The 16,524-nt window shown below is 72.4% G+C and overlaps 2 protein-coding genes across 11 annotated transcripts; one reads left to right on the top strand and one right to left on the bottom strand.

The window, feature by feature from the left end:
• The first annotated feature begins 3 nt into the window (after positions 1–3).
• On the top strand, positions 4–8,761 carry RTKN (rhotekin). Of its 10 annotated transcripts, none has more exons than XM_075092329.1 (13): positions 1,468–1,532; positions 2,250–2,508; positions 4,294–4,493; positions 4,609–4,670; positions 4,869–4,922; positions 5,000–5,117; positions 5,333–5,557; positions 5,630–5,724; positions 6,020–6,126; positions 6,477–6,620; positions 6,696–6,861; positions 6,976–7,080; positions 7,877–8,761. In XM_075092329.1, the coding sequence occupies exons 2-13, from the start codon at positions 2,338–2,340 to the stop codon at positions 8,221–8,223; spliced, it is 1,794 nt and encodes a 597-aa protein (XP_074948430.1). In that variant the 5' UTR covers positions 1,468–1,532; positions 2,250–2,337; the 3' UTR covers positions 8,224–8,761. The 10 variants fall into 10 exon arrangements, with proteins under 10 accessions (XP_074948437.1, XP_074948434.1, XP_074948431.1 ...); XM_075092334.1 differs by lacking the exon at positions 1,468–1,532 and adding an exon at positions 7,344–7,452 and having other exon boundaries at positions 1,561–2,508; positions 7,877–8,062; XM_075092336.1 differs by lacking the exons at positions 1,468–1,532; positions 2,250–2,508; positions 7,877–8,761 and adding exons at positions 4–510; positions 7,344–7,456 and having other exon boundaries at positions 6,489–6,620.
• On the bottom strand, positions 8,731–15,422 carry LOC142056835 (uncharacterized). The gene is made up of 14 exons (XM_075092324.1): positions 15,292–15,422; positions 13,538–13,590; positions 13,340–13,452; positions 13,149–13,223; positions 12,556–12,690; positions 12,306–12,383; positions 11,980–12,131; positions 11,527–11,581; positions 11,370–11,444; positions 11,141–11,261; positions 9,858–11,039; positions 9,658–9,766; positions 9,292–9,349; positions 8,731–9,211 (listed from the first exon to the last, which is right to left on the bottom strand). The coding sequence occupies exons 1-14, from the start codon at positions 15,375–15,377 to the stop codon at positions 9,110–9,112; spliced, it is 2,394 nt and encodes a 797-aa protein (XP_074948425.1). The 5' UTR covers positions 15,378–15,422; the 3' UTR covers positions 8,731–9,109.
• Between the last annotated feature and the right edge of the window lie 1,102 nt (positions 15,423–16,524).

The raw sequence follows: 16,524 nt of genomic DNA, 5'->3' as shown, positions 1-16,524 counted from the left end.
ATGTGTGTACACACGTGTGCCCGTGCATGCTCTTGCACGCCCTGCGTTAATTAGCACGTGCGCATCCCCCCCCCCCGTTCCCCCGTCCCCGCAGCTGCCGGCGCTGACTCGGGCCATTGTCCTGCCTGTGTCAGGACGTGCCCGGTACCGGCCCCGCTGCCAGCCCCGCTCCTGCTTGGGCCCCCACCGGTCACTCCGGCACAAACCGCGGTGTTTTGCATCCGTGCGGGTCGGTGGTGGCCAGGATTGGTGTGTCCCGGTGTTCCCCGTCCCGCCCCGGTGTGTCCTGCCCCCGTGCCAGGTGTTGGCGGGGCCAGGGAGGGGTTTGCTCCAGGCCAAGAAAACATCCTGCGGGAGCTGGAGCGTCCTGGGACCAGCCCCAGTACCGGCACCGGCACAATGTTCTGCCGCAACCAGCGCAGCCGGGTGACCGTGGCCCGTGGCTCGGCACTGGAGATGGAGATCCGCCGCGGCCGCTGCCGGCTCAGCCTCCTGGCAGACTCCGCGCAGGTACGGCACCGGCACCGGGCCGTGCAGGCGGGCAGGGCACAGGCAGCCGCTCCCCACGGAGCTCCTGGCACCTGCCGCCCTTGTCCCGCCCGTCCCACCCGTCCCGCCGGCAGCACCGGCCGCCACCGGCCCAGCCGGGATTTCCCGCCACTCCGGCGGGCTCTCGCCCCAGCAAGGCGGGAAGCGCCCGCGCCCCCGGCACGGCCGCCCTCGCCGTCGGCAGCGTGCCAGGGCAGCGCGGCGGGACCACGGCCCCTGCACCCCGCAGCTCCCACTGCTGCCCGGGGGGTCCCGGGTCTGTGACGTGCTGGCACCAGATCCACACTGAGGCCCCTCGTGGCTCCTGGGGAGGGGGCTGCATTGGCGGGAGGTGGGAAGGACGGGGCTGTGGGAGCAGAACCCTCGCCCTCGCCCCTGTGAGGCGCGTGGCATGTGGCTCCTGGCTTGGCACCAGGCACGGGGGGGTTCCTGGTGCATATGGGGGGGTCCTGATGCACAAGGTGTGGGGGTCCCATTTCCCCCGGTACCACCTGCGCATGGTGGGGAGGGTGTCCTGGTGCACTCAGTGGGGTCCTTGTGCACCCACAGCAGGGGGTTCCGGTGCACGCTGGGGCCCAGGTGAGGTGTCCTGGTGCACACGGGGAGGGGTCCTGATACACTCGGGGGGGGGGTGGGGGTTCCGGTTCCCCCAGTACGAGGTGTGCATGGGGGGGGTGTCCTGGTGCACACTCGGGGGGTTCCTTGTGCGCACACGGCAGGGGGTCCCGGTGCAGGCGGGGTCCCTGGTGCATATGGGGGCTCCCGGTTCCCCCGGTACCAGCTGCGCCTGGCGGGGGTGTCCCGGTGCGCTCGGGGATTCCCTCCGCCAGCCCCGGTGTCCCGGTGCTGCCGTGGGCGGGGGCGGGCGGGGGGCGGCCCCTGCGAGCGGAGCCGGCGGAGAAATGGCCGGGGGGGGCGGGCCGGGGGCGGGCGGCCGCCGCCGCCTTCCTGTATGCGCCGCGGCGGAGCGGGAGCGGCGGAAGGTACCGGGGGCCGGCTCGGGCGGCTGCGCCCACCGGGGCCGGCAGGGGGCGGCGGGCGGGGGGACACACACACGTAGGGCCCCGGTACCGGGACCCCGCCCCCCCGGCCCTTCCCTGCACCCCGATCCGGGACCACCCTCCTCAGCCCGGTCCCCCGCACCCCCGCCCTGTGCCTCCACCCTGCCTGCTGCACCCCGACCCCCGCACCCCTCGTCCCGTCCCCGCGCCCTGAACCCCGCACACCTTGTCCTGTCCGTGCACCACCTCCCCTGCACCCCTTCCCCCATCCCAGCACCCCTTCTCCTGTCCCCTGCACCCCCTCCTGTCCCCTGCACCCTATCTTGTCACCTCCTCGACTCCCAGCCCCTGCACCCCTTGTCCTACCCCTGCCCCCCATCTTGTTCCCTGCACCCCTTCTCCTGTTTCCTGCCCCCCATCTTATCCCCTCCCCATCTCCCAACCCTTGCGCCCCTTCTCCCTCCCCTGCAACCCTTGTCCCACATCTTGTCCCCTGTGCCCCGTCACGTCCCCCATCCCCCATTCCAGCACCCCTTATCCCACCCCTGCCCCCCCCACCTTCCCCCATCCCCCCCAGCCGCCCCCGCTGCCCTTTCCCGCACAGTGTCCGGTTGTTCGGCGGGAGGGGGCGGCCGGGACCCGCTGGGGGGGGCAGCTCGTACTGGGGGGGCCGATGAAAGGGCCCTTTTCTCTCCGCAGCCGTAAGGAGTTGGGTGGGGGGGCCAGACAGACCCGACTCCTGCCAGCGCTGGATGCAGTGGGGTCCACGGGTGGGGAGCCGGGGTGGATGCGGGGACCCCCCCCCACCCCCCCCAGCCCCCCCACAGTAACCGGGGGGGTCCCGGTGGTCCCGATGGAGGTGGCGGGGAGGGGGCAACGCCTTCAGATGCAGGAGAAGCTGCGGATCCTGGAAGATCTCAACATGCTCTATATCCGCCAGATCGCCATTAGCCTCCAGGTAGGAATTGGGGGGTGCCCCCCGGCACCCCCCGGACTCCGGGGAACCTGGTGGCTGGGGGTCCGGGGTGTCCCGGGGGTGCTGGGAAGGCGGAGAGCACTCCCCACTGCTCCCCTCCTTACAGGGAGCATCCCCCCATCTCTCACCGGGACGGTGGGGGTGTTCCTGGGAGGGGAGGGGGGGTCTCGAGTTCCCGGTTGCTGCCGCCCCCCCCCCCCCCCCGTCCACTGCTCGGGGTTATTTATAGCAGGCGGTGACGTCACTGCGGCTCCACGGGCAGGGGGCCCGGGGGGGGTGCAGGCAGCGCCGGGGGGTGAAGGCAGCAGCCGGTACCGGAATGGAGCAGCAGCCGGTACCGGCAGTGAGTTGGGGGTCTGGGGGGATGTGGGGGGGGCTGCTCGGTGTGTGCCCCCCACTGCGCTGTGGGTGTCCGTGGTCTGGCACGTCTGGGGGATGCATGGCAAATCCATGGGGTGTGTGGCACACCCGTGGGGTACGTGGTGTATCCGTGGGGTGCGTGGTTTCCCCTGTGGGTACACGATGTGTCTGTGGGGTGTGGGGATCCCCTGTGGGGTACGTGGCACAGCTGTGGGGTGTGTGGCACATCCATGGGGCGTATGCTTCATCTGTGGGGTGCATGGTTCCCCCATGGGGCATGTGATGTGTCTGTGGGGTGCGTGGCCCAGCCGTGGGGTACATGATGTTTCTGTGGGGTGTGTGGCATATCCATGGGGTGCATGCTGTATCCATGGGGTGTGTGGTTCCCCCATGGGGTACACGATGTATCTGTGGGGTGCGTGGCTTAGACATAGGGTACATGAAGTATCTGGGGGACGCGTGGCTCAGCCATGGGGTGCGTGGTGTATCTGTGGGGCGCGTCGTTCCCCTGTGGGGTATATGGTGTATATGCGCGGCACATAGTTCTCCTATGGGGTATTTGTGGGGTTCGTGGTGTATCTGTGGGGCACATGGTTCCCCTGTGGGGTACACGATATATCTGTGGGGTACCTGGCTCCGCCGTGGCATATGTGGTGTATCTGTGGGGCGCGCGGCACATCCGTGGGATGCATGGTGTGTCCTTGGGGCATGTTGTTCTCCTGTGGGGCACATGGTGTGTCTGTGGGACACATAGCAAATCTGTGGGGTGTGTGGCTCCTTGTGGGGTGAATGCTGTGTCTGTGGGGTGCATGACTCCCCTGTGGGCTGCATTGGGGCACTGGGGCTGCAGCCCCCAGGGCTGGGGGCTGTTCCAGGGCAGTGGGATGGGGGACCCTGGCAGGCGGCTGTGGGGGGTCTGGGAGGGAGACCATGAGGAGCTGGTGGCTGCCTGACCCTGGAGGGGGGGTGTGGGGGGGTGCAGGGTGTTTATTTGGTGGCCGCAGCAAAGGCTGGTTTGGGGTGGGGGGTGACAGAGGTGGCCATGGGGACTGGCGCCATGGTGGGAGAGGAGCTGGCTGGGGGCTGGTGTCCCCTCCCTGTGCTTGGGCCTGGGCTGGGCACCCCGAGCTGTGCTGAGCCAGGGGTGCATGGCTGGGACCCCCCCCAAGGGGTGTGCAGAGCTTGGGACCCCCCCAGGGGTGTGCACGGCTGGGACACCCTAGAGGGGTGCATGTCTGGGACCCCCCAGGGGTGCAGAGCTGGGGGTGGCCGGGTTGCTCCGTGGCCCCCGGGGGGGGACGTGGCAGCCCCAATCCGGGGCCAGAGCCAACCGCGGGTGGGGAGGGACCCCCGCTCCGTCCCCGCCATCCCCGGTGGGTGCCCCCCATCCCCGTCCCCCCCCCGCAGGACACGGAGATCCAGCGGAAGATGGAGCGGGAGCTGCGGCTGCGGGAGGGGGCCTGCAAGCTGCTGGCCGCCTGCAGCCGGCGGGAGCAGGCGCTGGAGGCCGCCAAGAGCCTCCTGGTCTGCAACAGCCGCGTCCTGGCCTACATGGCCGAGCTGCAGCGCAGGAAGGAGGCGCAGGTGCTGCGGCGGACGGCCAGGCGGTGAGCACCCCCGGGGGGGGGGGGGGGGCGAGGGGGGCGCTGGGGGGGCGAGGGGGGTGCTGGGGCGGCCGTCACAGCTCCCCATCCCTGCTTCCCCCCCCGCCCGCCTCCGCAGCCCCTCAGACGCCGGCCCCACGGACGAGCGCCTGCCCTGCCGCGGCACTGTCTGTGTCTCAGGTATGGGGGGGGTCCTGCCAGCCCCCCAACCCGGGGTGGATGGGTGCGCCCAGCACCCCCGTCTGTGCACCCTCCCATGGTGGGGGGCTGGCGGGGGGTCCTGGGTGCAGGCAGCCAGCAAGGGACCCTTGTGTGTCCCTGTGGGGCTGTCCTGGGGGGGCTCAGCCCCCCTCACCACCCATCTCCCCCCCCCCCCAGACCTGCGCATCCCGCTGATGTGGAAGGACACAGAGTACTTCAGGAACAAGGGAGGTGAGTGGGGGTGCAGGGGGGCAGCGCAGCCCCCCTCCCCATCACCCCCTGCCACCCTGACCCCCCCTCGCCCGCAGAGCTGCACCGCTGCGCCGTCTTCTGCCTGCTGCAGCTCGGGGCGGAGATCCACGACACCCCCATGGTGCTGGTGGACCGGACCCTCACCGACATCTGCTTCGAGAGCGCCGTCCTCTTGTGAGCGCCACGCTGGGAGCGGGTGCACCCCAGAGGGACCCCTGCCCTCCCCTGCCTCCCCTGGGGGGGACTCCTGCTCTCCCTGCCCTCCCCCTGGGAGGGGTCCTGGGCCGGGCTGTGGCTGTGGGGTGGCACGGAGGGTCCCGGGGCGGGCAGTAGGGCAGGGAGGACCGTGTGTGTCTCCTACCCCGCTCATCCCATGTCCCCCTACCCAGCTCAGAGGCCGGGCCTGACTTCGAGCTGAAGGTGGAGCTGTACAGCGCAGGGCTGGCGGGGGGCGCGGCGCAGGGCAGCACCCCCAGAAAGCTGGCCACCCGCCTCAGCACCTCCCTGGGACGCTCCTCCGGCAAGCGGGTGCGCGCCGCCATGGATGGGAGCCCCGGCAGCCCCCCGGGTAACGGCGGCACCAGCCCGCTCCTGCTGCCAGCCCCCAGTGTGCCGTGAGTACCCCGACACCCCCCGTGCCCCCTGTGTCCCCCCATCCCTGCTCCTCTCACCCGCCGTCCCCCCAGGGGCCCCAAGTTCCACCTCCTGGCGCACGCCGTCCTCTCCCTGGCCGAGGTGCAGGACGGCTTCCGCACCCACGACCTCGCCATCGCCAGCAACGGTGAGTGTGTGGCGCGGGCAATGCGGCTGGGGGCCTGGCGGGGTGGGGAGAGGGGTCTGGGATGGGGTGGGATCGGGGGACTGATGGGCTGAGGGATAGGGTCTGGGGTCCCAGATGGTTTGGGGGGGAGATGGGTCTAGGGGGCCTGGTGGGTTGGGGGCAGAGGGGTCTTGGGGGTCCCAGCTGGTCTGGAGGTGAGATGGGTCTGGGGTCCTGGCAGGGCAGGGAGCGGGGAGGGGTGTGTGTGTGGGGGGTGGTCTGTGCCCAGGCGCCCCAGGCGAGCGTGCCCCCGCAGAGGAGAGCTCCTTCTGGTTGCCCCTCTACGGCAGCATGTGCTGCCGCCTGGCTGCCCAGCCCCGCTGCATGGCCGCCCCGGTGACGAGCGGCTTCCTCCGGCTGCAGGTGAGCGTGGGACGGGGGCGGGACGGGGACAGGGATGGGGACATGGGGAGACACAGGGTCAGAGATGGGATGGGGATGGGCACATGTCCTGTCCCGTCCCTGTCCGGGGGTGGGGACGGGTGGTGGCACAAGCCCCTGCTGCCTCTTGGCAGTCCCTGCTGGCGGCCTCCGGAGTGTGGTGGGGATGGAGACCCGGCTACCCCCGTGCTGGGGAGGGGGTTGCCCCGTCCCCCCGCATTGGTCAGGGGATGGGGTGTGGTGGGGATGGGGGTCCCAGTGGGGCTGGGAATGACCCCAGGGAGCCAGGGTGGGGCGGTGCCCACCGGTGCCTGCCGCACTGACGGTGCCAGCTCCGCGGGCAGCAGCCAGGGTCCGAGGCACAGAGCGGGACCCATCTGTACTGCGTCCTGCGCGGCACCGACCTCCTCTGCTACCGCGACCCTGGCGAGGCCGAGGCCGGGCTGGAGCCTGCCCTCACCATCGCCGTCAACAAGGTACAGCAGCCGGGGCGGGGGGTGCGGGGGGCTGCGGGGGGCTGCGGGGTCTGAGAGCCGCTGCCGCCACCACAGGAGACCCGCATCCGCGCGGCGGAGCGGGAGGGGCACGAGCAGCCCCACGGCATGGCCGTCACCAACCGCTACGGCGGCGAGGAGGTGACCCACACGCTGCTGGCCGAGAGCCGGGCCGAGGCACAGCGATGGATGGAGGCGTTCTGGCAGCACTTCTATGACATGAGTGAGTATGGGCGGGACCCCCCATCCTGGCAGGACCCCCATCCTGGTGGCCCTCCCCCCCACGGCAGGACCCCCATCCCTGCAGTGCTGACCCCCCCCCCCCCCGTGTCCCCAGGCCAGTGGAAGCAGTGCTGTGACGAGCTGATGAGGATTGAGGTGCCGCCGCCACGCCGGCCACCCGCCGTGCTGCCCCGGCAAGGCTCGCTCTACCACGAGATGGGTGAGTGGGGGGCCGGGGGGGCTCTGCCTCTGTCTCCCTCCTCTCTGCTCTCCACTAACCTGCTGCCGGGCAGCCCTGTCCTTGCCGCCCTGGCACCTCCCTAACGCCACTGTTCTCTCTACTGCCCCTCTGATCCCCCATTTCTCTGTGTCCCCCCTCCTGCCTCCCTCTGTCCTCTCCTGCCTCTCTCTGTCCCCTCCTGTTCCCCCTCCATCCCCCCTGTCTCTCCGTCTCTCTCTGCCCCCCGTCTCTGGCGGCTCCAGCCCTGCCTGGCCCGGCCGTGCCCCCCTCTGCCTGCGAAGGGCTCCTGCTGCAGGATAACGCCGTCTCGGCAGAGATCCGGGCTCTGCTCTCCTCCTATTACAGCGACAGGTGATGGGCGGGGGGCTGGTGTGGTGAGCCCACCGCCCCATGGCACCCCTGGGACAGCCATGGGGCACGTCCCGGCCACCGGACATGTCCCAGCTGCCCTGGCTTCGGTGCGTGTCCTGGCTCTAGGGCACGTCCCGGCTGTCCTGGCCACAGAGCGTGTCCTGGCTGCCCTGGTCCTGGTGCACATCCCAGCCACCCCAGCCGTGGGGCACATCCCGTTGCCCTGGCCGTGGGGTACACCGTGGCCGTGGGGCACGTCCTGGCCGTGGGGCACATCCCTGCCATAGGGCTGCTCCAGCCGCCCCGTCCTGCCCATTGGCAGGTCCCGTCCCCACGGTGCAGGAGCAGGGCAGGGGTCTGGGTGGGCCCAGCTGACCCCTGCAAGGGTCTGGGGGGCCCATCTGACCCCTGCTCTTCCCCGCAGCTATTGATCCGGCTGACGACATCGAGGCAGTGACGGACATCCTGACGCGGCGGGCGGGGGGCCGGGCGCCGGGGACCCCGCCTTGGCTCTCCCTCTTTGAGGGGCCACCCCCCCGTGCCCCCCACTCTGGCCGGACGGGCAGCCCCAGCCCCCCCACCCGCCGCCCCTGGGGCCGCCCTCGCACCCTCTCTCTCGACGCCAAGCTCAGCACCCTGAAGGGGCGGGGGTCCCGGCAGGCAGCACCCCCCCAGCGCCCCTCGCCCCCCAGCTCTGGCTCCTCCAGCAGCGGCAGCAGCAGCCCGGCTGCGGTGCACGACGCCCCTGGCCCCCTCCAGTCCCGGGTCTGAGCCTGGGGACCTCCAGGACCCTTTTGAGGGGGATGGGATGGGACCCCCACTCTTCAGCCCCCAGGGTGGCTGGGGCAGGGTGACATGGCAGGGGGTCCTGCCCTGTTGTGGAGGGGCCAGGGGCTCCCAGCTTCTTTTCTTGGGGAGAAACTGGAATTTCTGCCACCCTGTGCCTGGGGGGTGTGTGGGGGCAGGGTGGGCTCAGGGCTGACCCCTGCCAAAGGGGGAGGGGGGTTTGTCCCCACCCCAAGGTCGGTGCTGGGGGATGATGCCCCCCCAGGGTGGGTGCTCAGGACAAACCCCCACGTACGGTGGGTGTGGGTCTAACCCTGGGGGCTGCACAGGGACCCCCCCAGCTCTGCTTCCCCTCACCTCTAATCCTGGGGGCTGCATGCCCCAGCCCCCGCTGCTGCCCCCCACCCACTGCCCTTCCCGGGGGGGGCAGCGCCCCCAGGCAGGGACCAGCCCTGGTGCCCCCCAGGCCGGGGACCCAAAGCTACCACCTCATTAATATGCATTAAAATTTATTTAACAGCCACTGTGTCTGAGTGGGGTGGCGGCAGGGGGTCCCTCTGCCTGGCCTGGCCTCCCTGGGGTGGGGGTCCCGTGCCCCCCCCCACCGCCCCGTGCACCACAGGTGGGGTCGGGGACTGAGGAGTGCCGCCTCCCTCCCGAAGCTGCTTATTGGGGTGTAAATGGGGAGGTGTGGGGGGGGCTGCAGCTGCAGCCTCGGGGATGGGGGTGAGCCGGGGGGGATGGGCTGTGGTGGGGGGGCCGTGGTAAGGGTCTGCAGTGTGTGGTGCAGGGGTGTCGGGTGGGGAACAGGGCTGGCAGCGAGGTGCCACACGGCTGCCCCCCTCGAAGGGCTGCTGGGCCCCCCCCCCAGCTACACGGTGTGGGGGGAGAGGTCCTCATCCTCGGCAGTGGGGCTGGTGCCCCTGGGGCAGCTGCGGGTGAGGGGCGTCACGGGCCAGCAGCAGGGCGAAGCCTGGGCAGAGAGAGGGGTGGGGGCTGAGCCTGGCAGGGGGGGTACAGGAGGGGGTACAGGGGTGGGGGGGTTGGGGGTACCTGGCTTGGCTTTGTGCAGGGGCTGTGGCAGGAAGGTGCTGTCGCTGGCTCATCCCCCCTGCAAGATGGGGGGTCCTGAGGGGTCCCCACGACCCCCGGCTGTGCCCGTCCCCCACCCTGGGGACACCCAGCCCCATTGCCCAGCCTTGCCCCTGCCCCCAGTCCCATTCTGCCCCCCGTCCCATTCTGCCCCCCCAGCCTTGTCCCCCCCCCCAACCTTGAGTCCTGCCCCAGCCCCCTCCCCAGAACCAGCCCCCCCCCAGCCTTGCCCCCCACCTGCCCCGTCCCAAACATGGCCCCCAGTCCCAAAACCATCCTCCCCCAGCCCCACCATGCCCGATTCTGCCCCCCCCGCCAGTGTCGTACCTCCCCTGGGGGGTGGTCCTGGTCCAGGGGGCCAGCCAGCCCCCCTGCTTGTGGCCCCCGATGCCGTTGTGCCCCAAGTCAGCCCGGGCCGGCTCCTGCCCCACAGGCCCTATGGGGAGAGGGGCAGGCTGAGCCCCAGTGCCCAGATGTGGGGTATGGGACACCCCACCAGCCCCATGCAGGGGGTCCTGGCCACCCACCTGGCTGGGGTCCCTGGGCTGCCACGTGGGGAAGGGCCAGATCCTGTGGCAGGTTGGGGGGGCTGGGGCTGCACTGGGGGGTACTGGCTGGGGGCATTGGGGCAGGCACCAGCCCAGGCAGGGGGGACCCCTCCCGAGAGCTCAGGACCCCCTCACCCGGCCCCACCGGCAGCCCCGGAGACACCCATGCTGGAGGGCTGGGGAGGGGGTAGGTGTCCAGGGGTGTCCCGTCCTCATCCTGGGGGGTGCCAGAGGGGCTGGGGGGTGGCAGGCTCACAGCCTCCTCGGTGCCCAATGAGGGGTGCCAGGGGGGGCTGCCGGGGTGCCCCATCCTGGGACTGCTGTGGAGGGGCAGGGGCTCTGCCCCAGAAGTGCTGTCAGGGGACCCTGACCCAGGGGGGCCAGGGGGGCACCCCATCCTGGGGGGGCTCATGGAGGGCAGGGGCCCTGTCCCAGGCACATCAGGGGGGGACCCTGCCCCTGACCCCACCAGGCTGGGGGGGGCCCAGGTGGCACAGAAAGGGGAGGGGGCTGTCCCTATGGAGCTGGCCAGCATGGAGACCCCTGCCCCCACAGGGCTGGGGGGGCTCCCCAGGGTGGCACAGGGAAGGGGCCTTGTCCCTATGGGGCTGGTGGCATGGGGGGGCCCGGCCCTGGCTGGGCTGGGGGGGCTCCCTGAGGTGGCAGAGGGAGGAGTCCCCCTCCCCATGAGGCTGGTGGGGGTCCCAGTGGTGGCACACTGAGGGGTCCCTGTCCCCACGGGGCTGGGGGGGCTCCCCAGGGTGGCAGAGGGAGGGGTCCCCCTCCCTGTAGGGCTGGTGGGAGTCCCAGTTGTGGCACACTGAGGGGTCCCTGTGCCCACAGGGCTGGGGGGGCTCCCCAGAGTGGCACAGGGAGGGGTCCCCCTCCCTGTGGGGCTGGTGGGGGTCCTGGTGGTGGCACACTGAGGGGTCCCTGTGCCCACAGGGCTGGGGGGGCTCCCCAGAGTGGCAGAGGGAGGGGTCCACCTCCTCGTGGGGCTGGTGGGGAGGGGAGGCTGGGGTCGGCGGGGGCTGGGTGGGGGTGCAGCCCTGAACATCCCAGGTTGGAGGGGTTCGGGCGAAGGCGGAGGGTCCGGCCGGCGGAAGATGAAGGCTGACTCCGTCAGGCTGCGCTGGTACCGCAGGAATGGCCGCCAGGCACCTGGGACATGGCAGGGGGAATCAGCTGCCAGGCAGCGACCCCCACCACTGACCCACGCCCCCAGACCCAGCATCATCACCCCCTGCCACGGGGGCACCTACCAGGCCTGGTGCCGGGGCTGGAGGGGGGCAGTGGGGCACCAGAGGTGGACCCCGAGCGCTCCCGCTGCCGGAAGAAATCCCGCGGGTTCTGCGAGCGCTGGGACACCAGGACAGCTGCCTCCTGCCGGCACCAGAGAGCCGTCAATGGGGCCACGGCACGGCCCCACGGCACCGTGTCATGGCCCCACGGCCACGCAGGGCAGGACAGGGCGCTCAGCCCAGCACTCACGGCCGCCTTCTCAATGGACTCGCTGCGGCGGCTGCGGTCCCGCATGGCCTCCTCGTGCTCCCGCTGCTGCTGCTCCTGCAGGGACAGAGCACAGCTGGGCAGCCCAGGGCCCCCCCAGAGCCCCCAGACCCCCCCAAAGCCCGGCTACCCTGCTCACCCATCGCGCCTTCTCCTTCCTCCGCTCCTCTGCCTCCAGCCGTGCCTGCTCCTTCCTGCGAGGGCAGGGAGTGTCACAGGGGGGCACAGGGGGCTTGGAGGGAGCACCCATGGGGTGCAGGATGTCCTGCTGTGGGTCTCCGTGCTCAGAGCCGCATCGGATGTGGGGCACTGGGATGGGGTCCCACCGTGGGTGTCTGTGGTGGGAGCCCCCATGGGGCTGGGGGCACTATGGGGTGCAGGGGGCTGGGGTCCCACTGTGGGTGTCTGTGGTGGGAGTCCCCATGGGGTGGGGGGCACTGTGGGGTGCAGGGTTCTAGGGTCCCACCGTGGGCGCCCGTGGTGAGATGCAGACGGGGTTGGGAGCACTGTGGGGTGCAGGGGGCTGGGGTCCCACTGCAGGCACCTAGGCTGGGGTGGGCTCATGGGCCCCATCCTGCGCTCCCGCCCTCACCGCTGCTCCTCGATCATCCGCTCCTTCTCCCTGAAGCGGAGCTCGCGCTCGGCCGCCTCCCGCCTCTCCTCCTCCATCCGCTCCCGCTCCCAGCGCTTGCGCTCCTCCAGCGCCCGCCGCCGCTCCTCCTCCTTGCGCTGCTCCTCCTCGCGCTGCGCCCAGCACCGGGACCCCCCGCCGGCACCGGGACCCCCACCGGGATCAGCCCCCGGCACTGCCATGGCCCAAGCCAGTAGCCGGGACCCCGGCCCCAGGGATGCAAGGGGGTGTTGCTGGGGGTGCACTCAGCACCCACGCCCACCCACGCCCACCCCTGCACCCCTCACCTCAGCCTGGGCCCAGAAGGAGTCCCGCTTGGTCCGGCGGATCTCCAGTGCTGGGTTGGTCTTGCGGTAGTTGGTGCCCTGCAGGGACCGAGCCAGGGTCTCAGGGCAGGACCCCCCGCCCCCCCCCCCCAGCCAGGGACCCCCAGGCGGGCACTGGGAAGGGTGGGCAACAGCCCTGTTGCCCCACCAGGTGCCCTGTGGCTGGTTCCTGTCCCCGCGGGTGCGTCCCACCCCAGGACCCCCCACTCACCACCAGCTCCTGGGCATCCGGGGGGGGCACCCTCCTGGTGAGGGCGGCAGCGGGGGCGAGCTGTGCCAGCGCCCGGCTCAGCCCCTCCTGCGTCACCTCCTCGGCGCGGCGGGCACTCAGCACCACGCTGGCCTCCTGCCGCCGAGACGCGACGGCGTCACCCCCCCGCCCAAGCACCCACGGCCCCCCCACGCTCTGCTCCCCACACCCCCCCCCCCCCCCGGGACGGGCCCGCAGCCTCCCCAGGGAATCCTGGCACCGTTCCCTCGCAAGCGCTGGCTGGCTCCAGATGTGGGGACAGATCCAGATGTGGAGCCGGATCCAGATACAGGACCCATCCGCATCTCTAGGGGCTGGGACATGGGGGGTTGGGGGGGCAGGATCCCCCCCGAAGCAAGGGCGGGATCCGGCCGGCGGGGGGCAGGGAGCCCAACCACAACCCCGGCTCGTCAGCCAAGGCTGGGAACTGGGAACGGCGGCGTCTGAGTCAGCAGAGCCAGGAATGCACCCGGCGCAGCAAGCAAAGGTCGGGGCTGGCCGGGGTGGCGGGGGGGCCCGGGGGGGCGCAGGACCCAGCCCCCCCGTACACTCACCCTAAAGAAGGCTCTGATGGCGGGCAGATGCCCGGCACACGTCTCACGCTGGGACTCCGGTACCTTCTCCCCGACCTGGCACCGGCACGTACCGCTCAGGCTGGCACCCCGTGCCACGGCCCCATTCCCTGGGACCCCGGGTGGAGGGGTGGGGGGCTCAGAGACACCCCCACGCCGTGCCCTGCACTCACCCAGCTGATGAGGACGATGCGGTGAGCCCCGGTGCTGGGGTCTGGGATGCGGCACAGCCCGTACATGATGCTGGTGGCAGAGAATTTCCCGGCCAGCTCATCCGGACCCCCGGCTGGGCAAGGAGGGGGTGGTCAGGGGGGTGGGTGCGATAGAACACACACCCCCTCACCCCCCCTTCAGTGCGGCTTCCCTGTTACCTCCGGAGTCCAGGAGCTTAAGGTCATGGTGCTTCTCGTAGGCAAAGACAGCCCTGCGGGAAGAGAGGGGGGGTCAGGGTTGGGGGGCAGCGGAGCAGCGCGGGGGGCAGCCCTCGTTCCCGGGTCACTCATGGCAGGCAGCTCGGCCACCCGCCGTCCCTGGCTGATGGTGGCCACCGACCTGCTCCGGGCAGCGCTGGCCGGGGGGTGCCCCCCCAGGGCAGGGGGGGCCGGCAGCAGTGGCTCTCCAGGGGGGGCAGACTGGGGACCAGCCGGCTTGGGGGCACCCCCTGTGCCCCCCCGTGCCTCCTGCCCGGGCTGAATTCGTGGAAGTGCCGCCGGCAGCATCCGCCCCAGGGACAATGGGGCCACGGGAAGCGCAGCGCGGCACGGCCCCCCCCGGCCCCCTGGCCGCCCCCGACCCAAGACCCTCGGGGCGATGCCGCCGTGGCCCAGCACTGGGCTGGCACCGCGCACGGTGCCCGGGACCCCTGCCGCCGGCCCGGCAGACCCCGACCCACTGACTCCCGCCGGCCCCATCCTCCCGCTGCCTGCCCGGCGCCGGGGGGGAGCAGCCCTGGCCCCCAGCGGTGCCGGGACCCCTGCCCGGTGCTGGGGGGGACTCCGGGGCCGGGGACCCGTCGCTGGCGGAGCCCCCGGCTGGGCATTCCCCGCCAGCTCTGCTGCCTCTTTGTCTCCACATGGCTCCGATTACGCACGCATGTGGCAGCACGCTGCGCCGGCCGGGACACGGCACGGCTCCAGGAGCACGCGTGCGGCGGGGCACGGCACGGCGGGGCATGGCGTGGCGTGGCGGGGCATGGCACGGCACGGCACGGCACGGCACGGCACGGCGGGGCTTGGCACCGCACGGCACGGCACCGCACGGCGAGCCGTGGCAGGGCACGCTGGCTGCAGGCGCAGGCCGGCTGGCAGCGGGAGCGGGCACCGGGCCAGACGGGCTCCGGCACCGTGGCGGGACGGCCGGGACGGCGGTTCGGGGCAGAGGGCAGCGCCCGGACGGCCGGCGGCCTTGTGCGGAGCCGACCGTGCCGCCGTGGGGCGAGTGGCGGCGGCGGATGCCGGTGCAGCTCCAGCGCCGTCGCCCGCAGCCTCGCCGCCGTCGCCCGCCGCGGGCCGTACCGGTGATGGCAGCCCGGCGGGGTGAGGCTGCACCGGCCCGGGGTTTTGGGGCGAAGCCGGTTCCAGCCCCGCGGCACCGGCCTGGGACAGGCGGCCAGCCCCGGCAGGGCCGGGGACCCCCCACTCCGGCACTCCCTGCACCCCGGTGCCGGCCCCCCCGCGCCGTGCCCCGGGCGGCGGCGCCGCTCCCAACCCGACGGCGGCGGGACCGGGCGGGGCGGGGCGGGACCGGGTGCCCGGTTCCCAGCACGGCCCGACGGGTGCAGCGGCGGGTGGGGCTCAGCCCCGGGTCGCCGGACCCATCCCGGCACCTTCCCGTCCCGGCCGGGCCCCCGCTGCGCCCCGGACCCCCCTGTCCAGGTGCCGATGTCCGGTGCGCCCCGGACCCACTCGTCATGGTGCCCAGAGAGCCCCGGACCACCCCGTCCCGGTGCCCGGTGCGCCCCGGACCCCCCGTACCGGTGCCGGTGCCGGTGCCCGGAGCGCCCCGGGCCCCCGCCCGCGCCCCGCTGAGCCGGAGCCGCCGCCCGCCCAGCCCGGGCCGGGCCGGTGCCCGGTCCCAGTCCCTGTCCCGGTCCCGGTCCCGGTCCCGGTGCTGCTCCCGCCCTCACCAGTTGGTCCCGGCCCGGGGGTTGCTCACGTCCTCCTTGGCCGCCAGCAGCGCCAGCCGGTGCCGCTCCAGCCCCGGGGCCGCCATCCCGCCCGGTGCCGCCCGCCGCCCCCGCGCCCGCCCCGCCCCCGCCTCCGCCCCGCCGCCCACGGGCGGGACCGGGCGGGGCCGGGCCGGGCGGGGCGGGGCGGGGCCGGACGGGGGCGCGGAGCACCGGGAGAGCCGGCACCGGCACGCAGAGGGTCACGCAGCGGGGCGCGGGGCCTTGGGGAGGGGGGTGTCCCCGGCTCCCCGCCCCCGCACACGGGCACCCCTCTGCTGCCCCCCCGCCCCCACCTCTGTGCTGGGGGCCCTCGGGGGGCGCGGGTCAGCGCTGGCGGCTGTTACTGGATGCACTGGTGTGTAGTGGGGCGCTTTGATGTCACCGCTTCCGCTGGTGTGACCGGTAGTGGTGGTTGGTACTGGTGTGCACTGGTGTGCACTGGTATCCCTGACGTCGCTGCGGGGCGGGGCGGGGTGTGCTGGGAGTCCTGTCGCCGGGGGGCGAGCGGAGCCACTGGTGCCACTGGTGCCACTGGTGTCACTGGTATCACTGGTGCTGCTAGTGTCACTGGTGTTACTGGTGATGTTTTTGTCGCAGCTGTCACTGGTGCTGCTGGTGTTACTGGTGTCACTGGTGCTACTGGTGCCGCTGCTGTCGCTGCTGTCACTGGTGTTACTGGTGTCACTGGTGCTGCTGGTGTCATTGCAGTCACAACTGTCACTGGTGCTGCTAGTGTCTCAGTTGTCGTTGCTGTCACTGCTGTCACTGTTGCCACAGCTGTCGCTGCTGTCACTGGTGTTACTGGTGTCACTGGTGCTGCTGGTGGCTCAGTGGTCGCTGCTGTCGCTGCTGTCACTGGTGCCACTGGTGTCACTGGTGCCGCCGTGACCCCAGTCTCTGCTCCCCCGGCCCCCCCCCGTTCACCCCCGCATAGCCCGCCCCGCGGCGGGTGGGCGGGGCGTGGAGAGGGGCGCGTCCATCCGTCCCTGGCCCCGCCCCTCGGGGGGTGCGTGGGCAGCGGTCACGTGGGCGCGGCGCCCCCTGGCGGCACTCCTTTGTCCGCGCGCGGGCGGGGCGGGCGCCGATTGGCGGCGGGGCGGCGGGGCGGAGGCGGGGCGGGGCCGGGCGGGGGCGTCCTGTGATTGGCGGGGCCGGCGGGGCGGGGCCGTGAGGGCGGGCCCAGCGGGTAGG

The sequence above is a fragment of the Phalacrocorax aristotelis genome, chromosome 4, assembly GCF_949628215.1.
Source record: "Phalacrocorax aristotelis chromosome 4, bGulAri2.1, whole genome shotgun sequence".
Classification (NCBI taxonomy): domain Eukaryota; kingdom Metazoa; phylum Chordata; class Aves; order Suliformes; family Phalacrocoracidae; genus Phalacrocorax; species Phalacrocorax aristotelis.
The sequence above is the reverse complement of the archived record's forward strand: the minus strand, read 5'-3'. Positions and strand labels throughout refer to the sequence as shown.